Consider the following 20,199-nt stretch of genomic DNA (forward strand, 5'->3'; position numbering starts at 1 on the left):
GGGATTTGGTAATGTGTTAATGTATGGGGAAACTAAGAGTGACCTAAGGACAGACCCTTGAGGGACACCTACTGGACATTTTAAGCAGGGAGATTTCACACTGTCAACTAGGACTGATCAAAAAAATAAATAAATAAATAAATAACGTATATTGTGATAGACAAGTGATCAATATCATCAATAGATAACATGTCTGTTAGAATATTCAATAACTTCACCAACCCAAAACTAAATAAGTAGATGATTATTTCCATAATCGATTCAACTGATTAATCTTTTCGGTCCCAGAGAAAAAACAATAAATATGAACTTAAACCCTCATTTCTGGTTTTCTTACTAGCACTACACTCTGGAGAGAATGGTTAATCTCATCAAATGCCCCTAATAAGTATAATATCCATGCCAATGATGAGTGTGTGTAAACCTCTGACCAACTTCTGCAGACGTTACAACAGAGCCCACCTTTTCTGTCTGGTACTCTCCAAACTTCAGACCGTGGATGATCTGCCTGTAGATAAGGTCAGTGCTGATCTTGTCCTCCTTGGAGTCGTGCCATGGGGTGAAGATCTCCTTGCGGAAGATGAGACGCCACGGAGCGTGCTGCTCCTGGCCGCCCCTCCTCTTCACCTCCTGCTCACACTGGGAGATGGCGTCCATCACATGCTCCCGGCCGCTCCCCAGGGCCCACACCTTCAGCACGAGTCACCAATAAATCAGTAACTAAAATCAATCATGCTTTATCTGCTCAGCAGTCATACAGAGGTGGAAAAAAAGTTTTTAAAATGGTGACCTCAGAAAACGTTAGCCTGTTTATCTTAGCATAGCTTAACTTTACACAACTCTATTGCTAGCGCCATTATGCTAACTCTATTCAACTTATCAACTTAAAGTCAAAATTATTGAACCATATTAAACTACAAATTGCAAACAACTGTTTAATTATCTTTGCACATTTTTTTCTTATCATTAAACATTAAATATATCAAACTGCTGATTGGACCAGAGATGGAAATTAGTCACTTGGCTAAAAGCTTATGTACTTATGTGTAAATGTTAAATATGTAATGCTCCATTAAAAGAAAAACTTAAAACAACAATAAATTAAATATCAATGACGGTTGTAAAACAACAAAAGGAACATTTCTGGCATAAAATGCTTATCTATGTTTGATATGATATTGATATTATCGTATCATACTGATTGGTATCAAACTGATTGGTATCAAACTGATTGGCAGCTCTGCTGCCCCAGATTCATTTACCTTTTCGTACATGGCTACGTAGAGAGAGAAGCCAAACGTGTCATTTAGCTTGATTTTGTTGGACACAAGTTGGCAGACTTCTTTGGATGTAGTTGCCGAGTCAACAGGAAGGTTAATGGATCGTCCATCCAGCAGCGCCACAGACACCAATATGGGCTTCTTTGTCTTGGTTGCCTACAAGACGGCAGAGAAATGACCAGCGGAAAAAATCAATCACACAAGTTTCTTGAAAATCCTTTAAAAATGACACAGCATTTGTAAAAAAACAAAAAAACAAACAAAAAAAAAACATATGCAAATTGATTATAGTAAACTTATCCAGAAATATGCATCTTTGAGATTATAAATGTCAAAGAAAAACAACTAAAGTGAAAGATCTTCCTGGTTGGGGCTAGAGGAAAGCTCTCCATGGTGTCATTACAACAGCAGAGTTCGCTGGTGCAACCACTCTCCCCTCGCTACAGGACATTTATATCAGTCAGGTCACAAAGAGAGCTAAAAACATCATCAGAGACCGCGTTCACCTGCGGCACTCATTGTTCTCACTTCTGCCTTGCAGCGGATGTTACTGACATAGGAAAGTGAGAACTGACAGGTTAAAAACAGCTTTTATCCCCAGACTATCAGGCTTTCAAACTCAATGTAGTTTAAGTGTTTGAAGTTTCTAATTTTGCGTGACTTTCTATTCTTGTTTTTTGTTTCAACTGAAATGAAGGGAAATTGTTTAGTACAGATTTCATTGCCGAGTTTGTTTCTGAGTTTAAGAAATAAAGTTATTTCTATTTCTGTTCTTCTCGCTGAGTCACAGTCATACACAACACAGGTGCACTAACTAAGCTTTTTATTCGGTTCACAAGCAACTTTGAAATTTGGGACGTTTTGAATACAATCCCGTTAAATATTTGAGTTTTACACCAAAATGTGTTAAATTTTATTTCCAATCACCTTAATATAAAACTTGTAATCTACATTAAGGTGTTGATTAACTAAAAGATAAAAATAAAAAACTCATGCAAAATGACTATGATGCAAATGATTAATGTTTTCCTCTATGAATAAAACCATAACAAAACTGTTTAAGGGAAACAATCAAATATGCTCTTAGATCTAATTTTAGTCACATAGAGAAGCAAAAATATATTGTTTAAACATAATACACTTTTAAATCCTCCACAAAATAAAAAAACAAAACATATCAGAACCTGCAGCTCCAGCCAGGCTGGAGGCTCCCCTCTGGCTCCGTTTGACATGGTGCGCCGCAGCCTCTCGGCTAAGTAGGAAGGAAAACCTCCAGGAGCAAAACGGATAAAACTTTGAAGGTACTGACGAGGAAAAAGACAACAGACAGTCATCAAAACATTGTTTCTCACAGGTGGTGATATCTAAAGCTGAGGTATCTAACTTTTACAACAACAAACAAATGTTTTTCACATGTTAGTTAAAACTGTCACCATGTTGTCACTGTGTAATATGTTCCTAAAGACTGAACTCCTTCACCCTGTCCCAGTGCTGCTGTAACAGTCTGATGAAATGCACGGTCAGAAAACAACCAATCAGGGCCCAAAGGGGGGTCCTACCGCTGTCAATCAAGCTTGTGTACGCACTGTAAAATGTGCTAATGGCAGAGAAACAACTCACCATTACAGAAATACCGTTTGTACGCCAACGTTGGAGGACATGCTAATGTTCATAGCTAGCATTCATGGATACACTATCAGGAAAAAGCGTGAGCGTAGCAGAGAGGGAGGGTGATTGACAGCGCTAAGACCCTCCTCTTGGCTCTTATTTGCTGTTTCTGACTGAGCGAAGTATTTTTGTCTTCTCCCAGTGGGATCACTGGGAGAAGACAAGGAAACTTGATTTTTGTTGAAGGCTATCTGTCTTCTACTGTCACTATGTTGTTGCAGTAAAGGACAGCCAAATATGTAAAAAACTATATATATATATATATACACACACACACACATTTAAAGTACATGCTGCAGCTTTAAGCAGTCGGCCTACTTGTGTTCCTTACTTTTAAGAAGCGCTCACTGGGAGGAAACACGCCCAGGCAGAGGGACAGTAAGATCCACCCGCGGAAGTAGCTGTTCCTGTTGTTGTTTTCATGAAGCTGTTTGCAGATCTGACAGTAAATCTCATCTCTGTGATGGACAAACACACACACACATTAGTTTTAGCAGTTCTCCAGAAGGAGAAACTACAATCAGACATCCTGCGACGCTAAAGGCAAACAGCTGGAACCTGAGGTCAGGCCTGATGATGCCGTATCCCACGATGTAGTGGACTTTTTCAAGAGACGACAGGGGCCTGTCCAGGGTGGACCCTTCTTCGATCATGGCGTCACTGTCCTCACTCACAGTCTGCAGTGTGGTGGGCTTGGACACCTCCGTCAGGTCATCGTTCTGAAAGAAACGGAGACGAAAACGGGATTTACTACGTCCATGACGACCGTCTGATGAAACGCTGCGTGGGCTTCTGGCCTCACCTCCTCCATGATGATGGAGGGCTTCCTCATGTTCGACACGGGCCGCACGTTCACGCTTCCTTTAGCGGGAAGGACTTTTTTGTTTCTGGACAGCAGGTCAGTGAACGTGGATCCCTTTCTAGCTCGCGGGCTGCCTTCGGGCACGGTGTATGACCTCAGGTTTGGAACTGTGTCGGTGGGCATCGTGGAGGGCTTCCTGTTTTTCGTCAGGAGGTCTGTGAAGATCGATCCCTTTCTCTTCTGGTCCGACTCCTCTGCAATGACGGCGGGTTCTGCCTCTTTGTTTTTCCTCAGCACTCTCTGAAAACGGGCAAATTTCAACTATTTATTTGAACATTAGTCATTTTATAGCTCAATAAAGTAACTATGATACCTTCAGTTGCTGTAGATATCAAATAGGACTTAAAAGAAATTTGATTTCGCATTTTAACACCTTGAAATTGGGCCTCTGTCTCTTTAAAAGCTCCTACTATTTCTGAAACGCTGCCTTCAGGAAGTCTTCACAACATGGCTCCTCTATTAACCCTTCAACAGCGTTTTTACCAACATTTCACTGAGAAGTAGCTCCTGTAATGAGCTCAGGAGATGTGAAATTCTACCAGGTGTTTGCTAATTGCTGCTAACTAGTCTGAAGGAGCTGAATGGGGGAATCACAGAGGGCTGCTCTGTGAAGCAGAAGATTGGAAACTGCAACACTCAGGATGATTGAGCCTCTAATAAGGCATTGCTTGGTCGACCAAGGTGTTTTGGACAGATGAATGGTTGCCACAGAGATTAAAGGATTTCTCAAACACTGATGAAAGAATCAAAGCAACACTCCAGGTATGTTTCTGATAAAATAACATTACAAAATATTGTAAAGCTCAAAAACGACAACTTTACCTAATACTGCCCCTTTAAATGAAGAGAAACCTTTCCAAATTCTTCACCTTCCTGTAGGGAAACGTACCTGATCCAGGCCCACCATGTGGCTCAGACGTCTATCCTGCCTGGAGATCAGGTCCTGCGGGACAAAGCGATCCCGGATGGCGCTCCCCTGCTGAAGCCTGCTCATTCTCTTTGGCTCGGGAAGATCTCCCAGAAATCTCAGAATGATCCACCACACCGTCAGCGAAGCCTGCCGAAGACGCAACAAACTTCAGCAATGGCCAAACAGGCTGAAACAAGTGAACCGTAGACGTTTCAGAGCGGCACCATAACATCGCCTTCATCCTCGTGGTAGAGCAGCGGCTGCTGAAGTCTCTGTCGGATGTAGGTGGACGTGGCTGCTCCCTGGAAGTGAATGGAGGCGAATTTGGAGAACGAGTACTGATCCAGGTCTTCGTAGTCCTCCTCAGGAAGCTCGTCTTCCCCGGGAATCTCGTCAATGTCTATCTCCTCGATTATGGTCCGTTTTCCTTCGATGTTCTGTAAAAAAAGAACAAACAAAAAAGAAAATACATGAATCGTGATCAAACGGACCCACCTCAGCTTGAGAAGAGAGCAACCGCGTCGAGAGTCTGAACCTCGAATCCGACGGGAGCCTGGCCCTCCTGCCCTCCGACCACCATGTTGGGCAGGAAGCCGAAGATGTCGTCCACCATCTCCTGGTCGCTCATGTTGGCAGCCTGCGCTCTGGCCTCCGTCTCTCTCTTCTGCCTTAGCACTTCCTCCAAGTGCTTCTGTTTGGCCAAAATGGCCCGCTGTTCTTCTTCCCTCTCTTTGGCAGAGAGGTACATCTAAAAGAACAGGACACATAGGATCAACAACCTGAGACAGAGAAACATCGCTTCTTTCAGTTAAATTTCTAAATCCAACGCAGATTGACAGGGATGGAAAGTCAATATCGCTTTAAATATGCATAACAGGAGAATCATGGTTGTTCAGAGCTTCAATTCAGATCTATCATTGGGTCTTTCTGTGTCAGATGTCAGTGTTGAACCAATGCCTTCATTGGATTTTCCTTGGATACTTGGCCACTCCTGTTAAATCCTATACATGCTAGCAAAAAGGAGTCTCCAGCAGTCAATCATGATGATTTATAAGAAGATAGCAGGTCTTGGCTTGATCAACACTTAGGATTTAAATGTATGAATTAAACTATGTAAGCCTGAATATATAAAAGAAAAAAATACTTTAATTTAAAGCTTTGCATCAAATAAGTCCTGCTTATGAAAATAATCTATCATTTCACCCAGCAAGAAGAAAAAGCTCGGGTTCTTTATCATGAGCTTACGTCTCTTTTCATCTTTTCGATGCGTCTTCTTGCCAGCACACCTCTGGTGTGCGCCTGCAGCAGGATCACTGCGTTTCTCTTGCGGTTCCACTCCTTCCTGGCCAGGTAACCTCTGACCTGCGTCTGCAGCACCAGCGCAGCGACCCGCTGCTTCTTGTACTTGAGGTGGATGTGACGGGAGCGGGCGATAGCCTGCAGCCTCGCGAAGCCTAGCTGCACCTGAAACCAGAGCATGACTGGAGGTTTAATGCACGAAACCTCCAGTTTCTGCTGTATGACATCGAATACGTCGGTTATTAATGATTCTTCAGAGGGAAACCCACCACTCTGTACTGCTTCCTGCCTTTGTAGCCTCTCCAGTATTTCTGAATGACGAGGGCAGCCGACCTTTTCCTCACAAATTCTTTCCTTTAGAGGGAATGAAGCAAAGTACAACTACAATTAGGCCCATCACAATAAACTTTGCACAATAAATTGACCCAGTAATTATTGTGATAAACGATGATATTGTTGCTGTGAGACATTTTCCAGCTAATAAATGTTTTTTTTGTTTTTTTACAAAATTCAAGTTTAACTCTGAAACTGCAAAATATTATAAATATCCAAAATAAAACACAACAATCAAAAACAATTTTAAAAAATTGAAAGAAAAACCACACACAACCAACCAAAACCATAAATAAAACTGATCACAATGTTTCTGTAAAATAAAAATATTAATCATCAGAACAGAGTGCATTGAGCTCATTTTAATTCATCATACAATTAATTATTTAATTGCTTATTGTGACAGGTTAAAAAATACCAAAAACACAGACATACACAAAAGAAAACCATCTACATGGACTTCTCTCATACCTGAATTTGTATCCTCTCAGGACTTTTTGGATCAGAAGAGCTTTTACATTTAACTCCTTTATTCGCTCCAGTTCCAGCGTGGTGTCATGGAAGTCCTATGAGAAAACAGTAACGTTTTTTATATTTTTATCTATATGTATATTTAAAAAAAAAACATTTTTATTCTATTAAAATCACACATACAGCTCTGGAAAAATGAAGAGCCCACTGCACTGAACCCCATTAAAAACCTCCTGGTTATTCCACCAAATATTAACTTCTGAACTCTTAATGAGTTAAAGCATCAGTATTGTTGTTCCAAAATCAATATGAACTTGTTTTCTTTCCATTATTTGAGGTCTGAAAGCTCGGCATCTTTTTGTTATTTTGACCGTTTCTCATTGTCTGCAAACAAATTCTAAATTTTTGTTTGGAGTTTCAGAGACATGTTGTCAGTAGTTCATAAAATAAAAGAACAATGTTAATTTTATTCAAACATATACCTATGAGGTGTACAATCAGAGAAACTGATCATTTTATGTGGTCTCTTTATTTTATCCAGAGTTGTATTCTGGTCAATATGGCTCTCTGCCCAGAGCAACGGAGCTGAGTGGGCGCCAGGAGAAAAGTGAGAGAAAGTTTTTGTTGTCCACTGCACCAAACGTTTTTTTTTGTATTGCTACTTTTTTTGTACTTTTTTGTATTGCTACTTTTTGAGTGTGTCCAGTGAGTGAAGCCATGTGACGCAGGAGCACTGCTGATTGACAGCGTAGGACTCTGAGCTTAACTGAGGGTGTCTGAGAATTTAAAGTCTTAAATTCATTTATCCAAAAAGGCCTTAAAACGTCTTAAATCCATTTAAAAAATAATAATAAATTGGCCTCATACATCAATCACAGGTCTTGAATATTGTGGATGCAGAACTATTTAATCTAAAATATTCTGTTTATATTTTGCAAAACATTTTTGTCATGGAAAAGTCTGAGTCACACACACTTTCAAAATCTTCTATGACTCCAAGCATCTGAGGCTACGGTAACTAGCTGCTAACATACAATGGTAGCTAGCTAACTTTTTTTTTTTTAAGTACATTATGGCTTAGTGCAAACTTATCGCCAATCTATTGTCTTTTGTGCATTTCTATTGCAAAACAGGTCTTAAATTTAATTCACAATGGTCTGAAAATGTCTTATTATCTGGACAGATGCCAGTTTTATCACTTGCAACTAAAAAGATTCCTTTGAGATTTGTGGCCTTTAGCATTTCAATACCATCTCTAACTTACAACCACATTATACTCCAAAACAGAAGTATTCCACATCAATTAACAAATGTTTTTAAAGTGTATTGATTTAAAACTTGATTGTGATTATTAGTTTACTGAAATAACTTGTTAAACTAAACCCATCCATCCACGCAAACTTAAGGATTCACCTTGAGGAAAATCTTTGTCTTGCCCGTCTTCCAGTCACCTTCTCCAGCAAGGACTCTCTTACAGATGTTCTCACAGCAAGTCTCCTGGCTTTCCTGTTTCACAGAAACAAACATCGTCTTGTATTAAAAGGCAAAACGGGTCGAACGGAGAATTTCAACATGGCCCAACTCACGGTTTTGGGGTCACAGACGGAGATCCTGAGGAGGACGCGGTAGCGGTCCAGGAACTCGCTGAAGGTGTACCGGACCGGGTAGCCAGCCTTCCGGATCCTGATGGTCTCCATCATGCCGGAGTAACGCAGCTGCCGTATGCACAGCTCTCTGTCAAACAGCTGACACAAAAGATTTGTTTTACTAACAGTGAACGGGGCGGTTACCGCTGCAGAGGTGCCTTCAGGTCCAGGCCCGGCTCACCATGGGCTTCTTGAAGTCGTTGGGTTTGATGCAGCGGATGAAGTAAGGCTGACACACGGTCAGGGTCTTCATGAGGGAATCCAGGGACTGACGGAACTGGCCGGACAGAGTCGGAACGCGCTTCTTGCCATCGGAGGCTTGCTGTGAGGCCAAGAGCGAAAGTTGCACATGTGAAAATGAGCTGCGTGCTAAAAGGAGCTTTGCTACTTTTTATTGGCCGTGGGGTTTTTTTCTTCTTTTTTTTACCCGTAAGCTGTTTTTGGGCGTGTTGATGATCAGCTTGGGGTTGACGCTCTTGACCGAGTTGGAGTTGGATGTCAGTTCAGCGTTGAAGGCCTGCTTGAGGAGTTTGTTGGTTGACGTTTCCACCAACTGGATCAGGTCCAAACTCAGAGTGTCACGGTTCTTCTCGAGAAAACCTAGAACGTGGGACGGTAAAACCGCAGTACAGGTTACACACATTTAAAACATGCAGATAGACTTTGTATCTTGTGTTGACCTTTTTTTTCCTGTTCCAATAATTAATAACAACACATTAGAAAAATGAATGTGCTTATTAGACATGGTTGTCATTTTATTTCTCAAAAAGGTTTCAGGAGACTCAAAACAAACATCCTACACTGTAATTACACAAAGCAGGTTTTTCAGGACAAAAGAAATGGCTAATTTTTTACGTTGTCAAAGAATAACTATTCCTAAAATAAACCCAATAGAACCATAGTGGTATAATTAAGTTTCTTTTGCATTTTATGAAAGTAAGTAAGAATAATTAAGAAACTGCAACAAAAAAAAACACATACAGAAAGACGTGATGCAATAGTATAAGTTCTCTTATAGCTTATTTCAACTCCTGATGATGTGTATCTCATTATTTAGTGAACATGCTGTTATAGAAATTTAAAGTTATGCAGAGAGACAAATACTCATATTAGCTAGCATGGCTAAAAGCAGTTAGCAGATCTCTTAGGTGGTTTTCGTATCGGTGTCGGAGACATCGCTGTAGATCATTTTTCAAAAGAATTTTCTAAGCAGTACCTTTGGAGTCATAGTAGACCACTCCTGCAAAGTGTTGGATCCCAAACTGGGTCTCAAAGTTGTTTTTGGGAGGGATGTAGACTTCGCCTTTGTTATGAAACTGATTCAGTTTCTGGAGCATGGAGGCATCTGTGCCCTGAAAAACGAGCCCCAAAAAAAACATTAAAGCCTTTTCGGCGTTCTGCTCGGCTGCGTCTGGAGGATTTTAGGAGAACAGACCTTTGGGAAGTTGCTCTCCTCGTCAACAAGAGCCAACACATTCATGGGCTTGTTGGCCAGCGTGTCCAGAGTGCGCTGGTTGTCCAGGTAGTCGATGTGCTGCCAGACGATGCCCTCGCGGGCGTACTCCTCCTGCTCCAGCTTGAAGACGTGCTTGACGAAGAACTGCTGCAGCTGCTCGTTGGCAAAGTTGATGCAGAGCTGCTCGAAACTGCCGGAGCGACACGCACAAATGTTTTACAAGGAAAGATTTTTTAAAAATAGATGAATATAAAAATAAAGAAAACTCCACCTCAGAAAAGAGAGCTGTGACAAGGCCAATGAACAGATATAAATTCCCAAATACTAAATATTCTGGTAAAATGTGTCACTTTGTATTTGGGCAATTTACTGTTTGAAACAAGGAGCAACAACTATTGGCAGTAAGTCAAGATGAAATAATTAAAAGCAGAACCAGAAGATATATGTTTTACCCTCCAAATCGTAAAAGAAAAATGTTGTAAGATCTGAACCAAATGGACTGTTTTAAAAAAAAGGAAAACATTTTAGGAAGTTCAAACATTTCTTTCCCAACTGGTGCCAGATGAGCTTCAGCTGGATGTTGCAATAAGATCCTACGCTAGAGGTAGGTAAGAAACCAAAACCCTCATTTAATTTCAATAAGACAGCAGGATTTTATTTAAAGATCCAGGAGCAGCCAAACTATACCAGTCAGGGTAAACATTGACCTGTTGTTGTCGAAGTTCTCAAAGCCAAAGATGTCCAGCAGGCCTATCGACTGTCGAACCGTGTCCTCATCATCGGGTGGCTTGTAAACGGCGTCATTAATTTTTGTCACCACCCAGATGAAAAGTTTGCCATAAATGGCCTGAAAGACAAAACAACACAAAGAATTATCCTGGCAGCCTCTCCATTTAAGCAAATTTCTCCAGAATATTTCCTGTAATGCAGCAGAGTCGGTAAAACTCATCTACATGTTGACATATTACATCACACAGATACTGTCATGAAACGATCTAATCTTTCTGCAGAGGCACAAATATTCAATCCGTCAAGATCATGCAGGTGGAGGGACTTCACATGAAAAAACATTGTTTGTTTCTTTTGGAGCAAAAGCAGGAAGGCTAAACGCGCACGGTTCAATGATGGAGGGAGAGTAAAAACCACTGAAATGGCCCAGTCAAAGTCCAGGCCTAACTCCGAATGGAAATCTGTAGCAAAACTCAAAAACTTCTCATTCTCATCATCCACTCTGACCGAGGCAGAAGCATTTTATACAGGGCATAACGTTTCTAAAATTAAAGGTCAACACTTTTACCGTTACCTTCACAACTATCCACCGCTGTGTAGTGGGTCCATGACAGAAAACCCAAATTTAGAAAAAAAAAAAACAAAAAAAACAAAAAAAAAACACCCTGATGCTGCTGGTGGAGACAAGCTCCACCAGTAGGAAAACGTGCAGGAGGAAGTGGCCATTACCTTGACAAAGGCGTCCCTGCCGTCCAGAGCCTGGTCAGAGTTCAGAGGTTTGTTGACGGTGTCCCTGGCGGTGGTGACGGTGCGCTGAGTCAGACACTTCTCCAGCGCTGCAGGATCCACCTGAGGATGCGATGGCACGCGTTCAGAAAAGGTCTCGGCCTCATCGGCTGAGGAAAAACTTCACCTGCCTCCAAAAGCTGGCTGGCCATGCTGAAGTGGGAGGATTTGGCGACGTTGCAGCCCTCCAGGTTGCTCATTATGATGCCTGAAACCACGCAGAGAACTTGAGCCCGGGAGAGCAGAAAAGAGAAAAAAAAGACTCAATGGGAAGATTTTGAGAAATGTGTCATTGCCTACTTTCAAACTCCACGTTGCCCAGGTGGAGGATGGCGGCCAGCAGCTTGGAGATCTCCCAGGAGTCGGTCTCGGTGAACGTGAGGATCTTCAGGGCCGATCGGAAGTGAGCGTACTCCTTCACGTCGTCTCGTCCTTCGCAGCTGGTGCATTTGCCCTGGGAAAGAACACGCGTTATTCCCGACTCCAGATCCTTTTTTATGCGTGTCTGAGGACGGATCAGAACCGAACCATGGTCAGGTATTTGTACTCGGCAGCCGTTCCGAGGGAAAGAATCTTCTTCTGGTCTGGAGCCATGCCCATCAGCATGTAGTAAAAGATGTGGTAGTTCCTTTCCTCGGGGGCCTGTTGGAGAACCGGAACGCTCTTTAGTCCAACATAAACCAACTCCAACCTCCTCGTTACAGCAGGAGTCCCCCACCCACCTGACGACACACTCTGGACTTCTCCAGCAGGTACTGCTCCACCCGGGCCCCCTCGATGGCCCCGCCCTTGCTGAAGCTTATGTCGATGTACTTCCCGAATCGGCTGGAGTTGTCATTGCGAACCGTTTTGGCATTCCCAAATGCTGAGAGATAAAAAAATAAAGATTAAAAAATAAAAATCGGATTAGAAGAGTGAGGACGGGCCTGGTTTAGAGGCATTTTCCCATCATTCCTCCCACTGACCTTCCAGAATGGGGTTGGCCTCCAGGATCTGCTGCTCGATCCACGAATGCTGGCCGCTGACCGCAGCCAAGAACTGCAGCATCAGCTTGGTGCTCTCGGTTTTCCCAGCTCCAGACTCTCCGCTGGTTGGAGAGGTGTCAGGAATTACTTGTTGATTCAGGTGCAAATGACTGTTGTGTGTATATATATATTTTTTTTTAATCTTTTGCCTTAACTTGAAAGTGTGACTTTTGCTTTGAAAATGGAAACCTTATGATCACAAAGAAAATCTAACCTATTGGGGATAAAAGTGTTCGCCCTTTTTGTAATTTCTCATTTTTTTGTTCTCAGTAAATGTTTCAGATCAAACTAATTTAAATTAGGGCCGTCAACGTTAAGGCGTCTGATTAATCTAAAATTTTAGATTTTGTAACAAAAACAAAAGAAAAAAGGTGTCAAAACGAGAAGCTACAGGCACACCTCCAACTTTATCAATGTTTCCATCATGTAAAGGATTTTACACGGCAGCAACTTCTTGAATAATAAAAATAAAATTTCAGTTTAGCCTTTCATGGAGCCCACCTGATGACGCAGCACTGGTTCTTCTTGTTGCGCCTCATGTTGAAAAAGCAGGTGTCTGCGATGGCAAACACGTGGGGGGGCAGCTCGCCCAGACGTCTGTCTGTGTACTGGTGCACCTGCTCTGTGGTGTAGATGGGCAGCAGCTGGTACGGGTTCACTGCCACCAGAATGGAGCCTGTGTAGGTCTGAACACACACACACACACACACACACACACACACACACACACACACACACAGATGTTTTCCGTTACACACAAGGCACATCTATTGATGGTGTTTTGTGTTTCCATGAGCATAAAGGCGTCACAGTGGAGGAAAAGCAGACAGATGACTGGCCACAGCGCTTCAGGCGCATCGAACTCTGGGTGTAAACATCTGAGTTTCACTCAGAGACGCCCGTAAACACCGACGGCCGTCATGTGATTCAGTGGAAGACGGCGACGCGTCTGTATGTAAATAAATATTCAGCAACATTTCAAAGTGTTCTGTTTTCCTAGCAGACTTTTTAGATTTGAATGATTTCTCCGTTTCCTTTAGCTCTGCGAAGGCTCCGATTCCTCAGATTTTTATGGCCTTTGTAAATCATATTCTGAACTGGAGATGCACCAATCTGATATTAACGTGCGTCAGTCCTGATACTAAAAAAAAAATTCTACATCGGGCATCGGTGACAGTAACCAATCCGTAAGGGCAGATCTATATTCTATGCTTTGTGCTCTTAGCAATGTCATGTTTTATCTTATTTTATGTATTTTACATTGTTTAGAATTCCTAATTACACTTTCTGAGCCATTTGAAAGAAGGTTTGCTGCAGTTTATTTTCACATGTGGTGGTCAACCTATTGTTTTTGTCAGATTCTTTATTTTCCATTGGCTCTTCTACTCCTAACTGCACTGACTGAATAAATTAAAGCAGTTTTTACATGTTTGGTCAAGCTTGTGAAGCTGTTGGTGTATTTAAATGTGCTGTACTGGTGCAGAGTTGTCATATAAATGTGTAACTCTGAACATTTAAAGAAACATCTCAAGTCAATTCAGCACCGTTTTCCTGTATCGTATCGGCCGATACTAAAACTCAGATATCAGTATCAGCAGTAAAAAAGCAGAACAGTGCATCCATGATACATTATTCAAACTCCAAATATTAGCTTTTCCTACATATTAGGAAAAATATGTAATTGATAAGTCATTTATAGTCTTTAACAGAGTGGTAAATCTGTTTTTATTATTCAGTGTTGGCATCTCAAGGTTTCTCATATCTCAGTGACTGATTTACTGCTGCTCTTTTTTCTGATCCCAACTATTTTCTGTCAAGTAACCAAAGCAGCGACTACTGTTTCATCATTCACTTGCATTACTGCACTAAAGTCTTAAATCATCTGTCGTGTCGATATCATTTTCTGTTGATGAGTCACACCTTCATATATTCCTGAAACGTGACATTAGTCAAAACCTCTATCCGCCTTGTGAAGGTTCTTGATTTTGGTTTCCGTTTTGACTCATTTTCAGCCAAATACTTGACTTTTACCAGAGCATTTCAGTTTAAGCTTCAACTTTGACCTGTGAAGCCCTGAACTAAAGGAAACAACCAGCACTGTGTGGCACGCAGCAGACAAATGAGGCTTTGTGATCTTAGGATTTTACCTCCACCTCATGGTTGGAACTAGATAATTATATGTACTGTATGAAAATACACCTTTTTTGCTGTATGACATTAAATGTCTGATTTTTTTTAGCTCAGGTGGGGTAATTACAATTTTCTAAAAGTCACAATAATGAGAAATTTCTTTAAATGTTCCAATAATGTAGAAGCTTACAGATAATCCCTCAGTATTTGGTAGCATTCCCTTTGAACTGTATCCCTCCATCATCTACATTTTTAATTTTTTCTTCTAAGCCCACTTTTTTAAAAAATTGGTTATTTTGATTAAAATTAATCACTTTTAGTGACCATAGTAAATGTTGTCAACATTAAAGCTGCAGTATGCAACTCTTATAAAGAATATGCTGAAATTAAAAATCTAACCCAGTTTTATTTATGCTTCCTTTTTCTTCTTTTGGTTTCGTTCCAGAGACGTTTCAGACCCAACAACGTTCGTCTCCAGGACACAGAACCGGTCTCTTTCCTGAGCAGCATGACAAGCTGGACATTTCCAGGCTGGTTATAGTTATGTGTGTTTGTTTGAACAGATGGAAATGGGGCGGTAACACTTTATTTGAAGGGGGGGTGAATAAAACTGTCATGACACTGTCATAAACATGACATAACACCTGTCATGAACATGAATAAGCCTTCATGAATATTTATGACTGTTGTCATAAAGTGTCATTTGGTAAATTATGATGCTTTTAATACAAAGTTGACATTATTCAAAAGCTCTTTGTTATGACAACTTGACATTAACCAAGAAATCATTACTGTTTAAACTTTATCTTTAATAATATAAAGTTACCTAACTTTTAAAGTGCAATCAGTAATACTTTTATAACAAATTAATATCAGTAATGATTTCTTGGTTAATGTCAAGTTGTCATATCAAAGACATTATGAATAATGTCAACTTTGTATTAAAAGTGTCATAATTTACCGAATGATGCTTTATGACAACAGTCATAAATATTCATGAAGGCTTATTCATGTTCATGACATGTGATATGTCAGTCTTATTCACCCCCCTTCAAATAAAGTGTTACCAATGGGGCCTCAAGGCGTTTGAAAGTAGTCACCCAAAGATGAACAAGACTCGTCTTTTTGTTTTTCTTGCCATGAATATCACAGAAAGAATCAGATGTGCTTTGAAAAACAACCACAGCTGTGCCTCCAAGTAACTACAATCCTAGGCTTTCCCAAACTGTAACTGGTAATTTTCGTACTTAAATTTGAAGTTTGAAGTTCTTAAATTTGAAGATGGTAATAACAAAATTCTCTCTGCCAAGCAAATTGAATAATTTTGATAACACTAACCTAGCCAAGAAAAGGAAAGGTTGAATCTGATTTGACATAAGAAAAAAAAAAAAGCAATGTCGCAATGTATATATATATATATATCACACCAGACAAGACCCAAAGTTTAGGTTGTGCAAGGAGGCCCCTGAAACAGTCCAGCACATAAAAGCAGGGTGCAAGATGCTGGCAGGGAAAGCGTACATGGAACGACATAACCAAGCTTATCAACATCAGGAAAAAGGAGCATGAGAAACTGGAGAAATACCAGGGCCTCAGAGAGGAACTGGAGAAGGCCTGGAAGGTGAAGACCACAGTGGTGCCTGTGGTCATCGGGGCCCTCGGGGCAGTCTCCCCCAAACTGGAGCAGTGGCTAAAACAGATCCCAGGAACATCAGACATCTCAGTCCAGAAATGTGCAGTTCTAGGCACAGCCAAGATACTGTGCAGAACCCTCAAGCTCCCAGGCCTCTGGTAGAGGACCCGAGCTCAGAGGATGAAAGAGACCACCCGCTGAATCTGGTGACAAGCTGATAGTTTGGGGAGTTTTGTGATGCTGAACTGAATAATAATAAAAGGAAGGCTAAAATAAGTCAATACAACAAAGGAACTGAAAAGGTGCTTACAGTTAAGATAGTTTAACTAAAATGAATTTCATCAAATGACTTCCAACTGATCCCTTTAAAAATTAGATGGGTTTTTAATGCATCCTAGAGTGGCTCTGAATCACAGAAAAAAGATTAAATTGAAACATAAATACTTTTTTTTTAGCTTACACTGTGGCATAATTCAGATACAGCTGGATCTTAAAACGAAGCTCAAAACACTACGTTTGGGTTTTTATTCTCTGAAAGCCATAATCTTCAAAATTACATAAAAATAAAGGTGCAATAAATCTAAATAATGAGTTCAGCTTTCTAAATGACAAAAAGAATATGTTACCGTTTTGTACTTGAATGCAGCACAATCTGACTTTTTGTATTCTAAAGTAGCAGTGTTCCAGATATATATTGTTTCTAGCTGAACATTCAGTTTCAGTGCCTGCTTAAAGCATATTTAATAAATTAGCATTGTTTTTTGATTGGTCTGATGTAACATTCTAATCTTAAATATCAAGTTTCCATCAGAAAAAAAATAAATGTTTTTAACTGGAATAGAGGCCTGAAAAACAACAGTGTGAGTGGAATTAATCAATATACAGATATAAAATGCGTGTCACTTGGTGAGCTGAGTAATTAAAGTAAACCTAAAACACTGACATGAACAGAATCTCTGGGTTTATGGCTCTCCACGCACAGGTGAGCTTCGCCGCGGTGACGCAGAAAACGCAGGGTCGTTGTATCTGGCGACACTGCCTTATTAATTTCCATGGAGACGAACAGCTCCGCGATAAATCCGGGGGACAAAGTCTAAGCGGAGCCGCTTCTCTCGCCAAGTCCAGTAAACGTTTCCAGTGGCCGCTTATGGGCGTCGTAAAACTGGGTGGACTCCCGGGAACAGAAACTTACATAGATGATGCCCTCTTTGTGGCGGACCAGCAGGTTCCTGAGTAGCCCAGCCTCGTTCAGGTCGCCCAGCATTATCATGTCGTCCACACCTTTCACCGCGCTGGGGTGCATGGGGCGGATGCTGCCCTGGGTCTTCTTGTTGATTTTGTGCTCCTGCATCCAAACGGCCATTAATTGACTCAGAGAGGGATTAAACGCGAGTTTGACTAGTGGAAGTGAAGCGAATATTTTACAGGTGTGGTACCTTTCCTTCATCGTCGATGAGCTGAAGCTGCCCGGTATCGGTAACTGTAACCTCGGCCCCGATAGGGACTCCACTGCCGGAGTCCACCCAAACGAAATCCCCCTGGTTGGAAAACGCCAAGAGTTACAGTCGACTTTACATGATGCGTTTAAGGTTTATACAAATGTGCAGGAATAAGTGAAATTCAACAGTCGTACCTTACTTAAATGCAGCATAGCAGCAATTTAGTAAGTCTGAAAATAAAAATAAATACTTTGTCAGGCAGAAACGCTGACGAAGCAATGCAGGCTCAAGCGGAACAGTTTGAGCCTGTTCGAAACAACAAGCAATTAAGTCATTAAAAAAAATTTCAAGAAGTATTATAAATTCGTTCTCGACACTATCTGTATTATGGCCATTGGCAATATATATATACATTTCCACCCAAAAGAAAAGCCCTCAAATTTTGACGTGTCAGAAATTTTCGAGACAAAAACCTTTGAAATGCACGAGTTTGAAAAATCGACAATTTGCGAGAACTCTAAAACAAAAATTCGACTTTTCAAACTCACAAATTTCCATATTTTCTGCCTAGAAATTTTTTGACTTCTCAAAAATGTCAGTGTTTTGGCGGAAATGTACTCCTTTTTTATTCCTATCTACAGTGGCATACGCCGTCGTAACCGTTTCATCTTACATAATCCTGAACGAACACATTTTAAAATAAGACGCCAGTAAAACACCTCATCGAGTTCAAGGTGGTATTTTTCTAATGAGAGATTTTCCAACACCAACTATGAGCTCTTACCTGAGAACAGGTGTCCCTGTGGTCCAAGGCCTTCCTCACAGCTGAGGGATCTTTTCCTTGAATGGCTGCGAAGCAGGAACTTTCCCCCAGCATCGTCTCATTTTATGGCTCTTTGACTTTGCTCCTACAATAGAGCCACCCGGCATCGCCAGTAGCTACAAAATGGGCGTCTGCTTTGTTTTTGTTTTTTTGTTTGTTTGTTTTTTAAAATTATCAAAAAGGAATAATGACTTTCGTTTCAAAAATCGACAACTGAAGAGAATTCATGTTTGGTGAAAAAAAACAAAAAACAAACAAGGCTAAAAGAAATGTGAAGCGTGGCATTACAGTGTGTGGCACAATAAAGATAAGGGAGCTATTTTAATGGTTGTACAATAAATGTGCTCCGACTTCCCTGTTAAAAGCTCCACAAGATGCAGTTATAGAAAGTGCTAGAAGGAAGAAGGCAGTCCGTCCTCTTAATGCCTGGTCCATTATCACAGTTGTTCTGGGTCAAACGTTGATAAATGTGTTACGATTAAAAAAAAGTTTTAGAAATGAAAAGGTTAATGACACTGAAGAGATAACTAGCTTGCTCCGTAATAACACTGCTAATTTAATCGCCTTCCTTCAGGCGTGGTCCACTGATCCTAATTCCACTTTACCCGGAAGGTGATTTGTTTAATAACATGGCAAAGCAAGGTTGACTCGGGTAAACCACCTGCTGAGAGCAATTAGATCCGAGAATCAATAATTAAACAGAGCACACTATATAAAGATGCTTCGAGTAGTCTTGTTTTTGTCTTCTAATAAACAACTGGAATGAAGAATGGATTTAATAAATAAATAAATTTCACCAATAATCTGTACCGGACAAAATTCCGTCAATTTAGATTTGAGTGTTTGGGTCGCAAGAGGCCTCAAGAGTCGGAGGCTTTCTGGAGTTTGTAAACACTACAGCATACAGATTCTGAAGATTTTAAGATATTTGGTTTTAAAGGGACAAAATGGCGTCCGAGTCAGTTTGAATAACTTTCCGTGATGAATTCTGCCGTGGATGTTGAGGCTGAAGCAAACTGGAAAAGTTTTCGGAACAGTTTATATACTCACCTTTTTTGTGCACCTTCACCTTAAATTCAATCGGGGTGTACTTACTCTGAATACGTCGCTCTAATTCACTGTTTGACATTTTTTTATGTAACTGGTAGAATAACATAAAAATAAATTCTACCAGTTTTTGTTTGTTTGAGCCCGACTTGGCTCAAACACGCAGTGTATCCTTCCAGAAGCTTCCCGCCATAGTTTGCTAAGAGGTTTGTAGGCTATTCCGCCAACATACGTCCTATGATACATATGTTGGTCTCATAGGACATATGAGACCATGAGAGTTGTCAGATGTGTCTGCTCAAAATCTAAACTTCATGGATGATGTCATGAACTGTAACTTCAACTCATCTATGTAATGTTTTCCTCATGTCAAACGATCCCTCTCACATAAAAACATGATCCAGCACTCCCTGGAGTGTAAAGACTCAAAACAAGGGGGTTTGATGAAAACACATTCAGAGCAGTAATTACATCAAAACTGAACAAAAAAAAAAAGTACATTTAAGATAAAAACCTTCACCTGTAATTATGTTCTAAGTGGAATTTTTGGCTTGTTCAATATATATGTATGAAAATCCACTGAACATTGTACATTTCACATGTTGATGTTGAAAGTATTTTTTTAGCCAGACATTGGTCATTGGCTTGGTCATTTATCTACA

General features: G+C 40.7%; 1 protein-coding gene across 2 annotated transcripts in view; it reads right to left on the reverse strand.

Annotated features, from left to right (window-relative positions):
• Window positions 1–19,199, reverse strand: part of myo7ba (myosin VIIBa) — a 32,186-nt gene extending 12,987 nt beyond the window's left edge. The window contains exons 1-30 of one of the 2 annotated variants that reach the window (XM_007571372.2): window positions 18,452–19,199; window positions 17,862–17,897; window positions 17,665–17,766; window positions 17,421–17,573; window positions 12,967–13,151; window positions 12,406–12,527; window positions 12,163–12,305; window positions 11,969–12,082; window positions 11,741–11,894; window positions 11,572–11,648; window positions 11,384–11,503; window positions 10,633–10,772; window positions 9,905–10,115; window positions 9,686–9,821; window positions 8,897–9,069; window positions 8,651–8,791; window positions 8,410–8,568; window positions 8,237–8,329; window positions 6,824–6,918; window positions 6,289–6,373; window positions 5,966–6,184; window positions 5,256–5,468; window positions 4,945–5,157; window positions 4,700–4,867; window positions 3,751–4,050; window positions 3,507–3,667; window positions 3,280–3,406; window positions 2,465–2,584; window positions 1,263–1,436; window positions 463–690 (exon numbers count right to left, since the gene is read on the reverse strand). In XM_007571372.2, the coding sequence (XP_007571434.1) occupies window positions 463–690; window positions 1,263–1,436; window positions 2,465–2,584; window positions 3,280–3,406; window positions 3,507–3,667; window positions 3,751–4,050; window positions 4,700–4,867; window positions 4,945–5,157; window positions 5,256–5,468; window positions 5,966–6,184; window positions 6,289–6,373; window positions 6,824–6,918; window positions 8,237–8,329; window positions 8,410–8,568; window positions 8,651–8,791; window positions 8,897–9,069; window positions 9,686–9,821; window positions 9,905–10,115; window positions 10,633–10,772; window positions 11,384–11,503; window positions 11,572–11,648; window positions 11,741–11,894; window positions 11,969–12,082; window positions 12,163–12,305; window positions 12,406–12,527; window positions 12,967–13,151; window positions 17,421–17,573; window positions 17,665–17,766; window positions 17,862–17,879 (4,344 nt within the window). In that variant the 5' untranslated portion in view covers window positions 17,880–17,897; window positions 18,452–19,199. Of the gene's footprint in view, window positions 1–462; window positions 691–1,262; window positions 1,437–2,464; window positions 2,585–3,279; window positions 3,407–3,506; window positions 3,668–3,750; window positions 4,051–4,699; window positions 4,868–4,944; window positions 5,158–5,255; window positions 5,469–5,965; window positions 6,185–6,288; window positions 6,374–6,823; window positions 6,919–8,236; window positions 8,330–8,409; window positions 8,569–8,650; window positions 8,792–8,896; window positions 9,070–9,685; window positions 9,822–9,904; window positions 10,116–10,632; window positions 10,773–11,383; window positions 11,504–11,571; window positions 11,649–11,740; window positions 11,895–11,968; window positions 12,083–12,162; window positions 12,306–12,405; window positions 12,528–12,966; window positions 13,152–17,420; window positions 17,574–17,664; window positions 17,767–17,861; window positions 18,052–18,451 lie in introns of those variants that run through there. The other variant, XM_016681375.1, reaches the window with a different exon arrangement.
• Window positions 19,200–20,199: the final 1,000 nt, after the last annotated feature.

Source organism: Poecilia formosa, unplaced genomic scaffold, assembly GCF_000485575.1.
Source record: "Poecilia formosa unplaced genomic scaffold, Poecilia_formosa-5.1.2 Scaffold279, whole genome shotgun sequence".
Lineage (NCBI taxonomy): Eukaryota > Metazoa > Chordata > Actinopteri > Cyprinodontiformes > Poeciliidae > Poecilia > Poecilia formosa.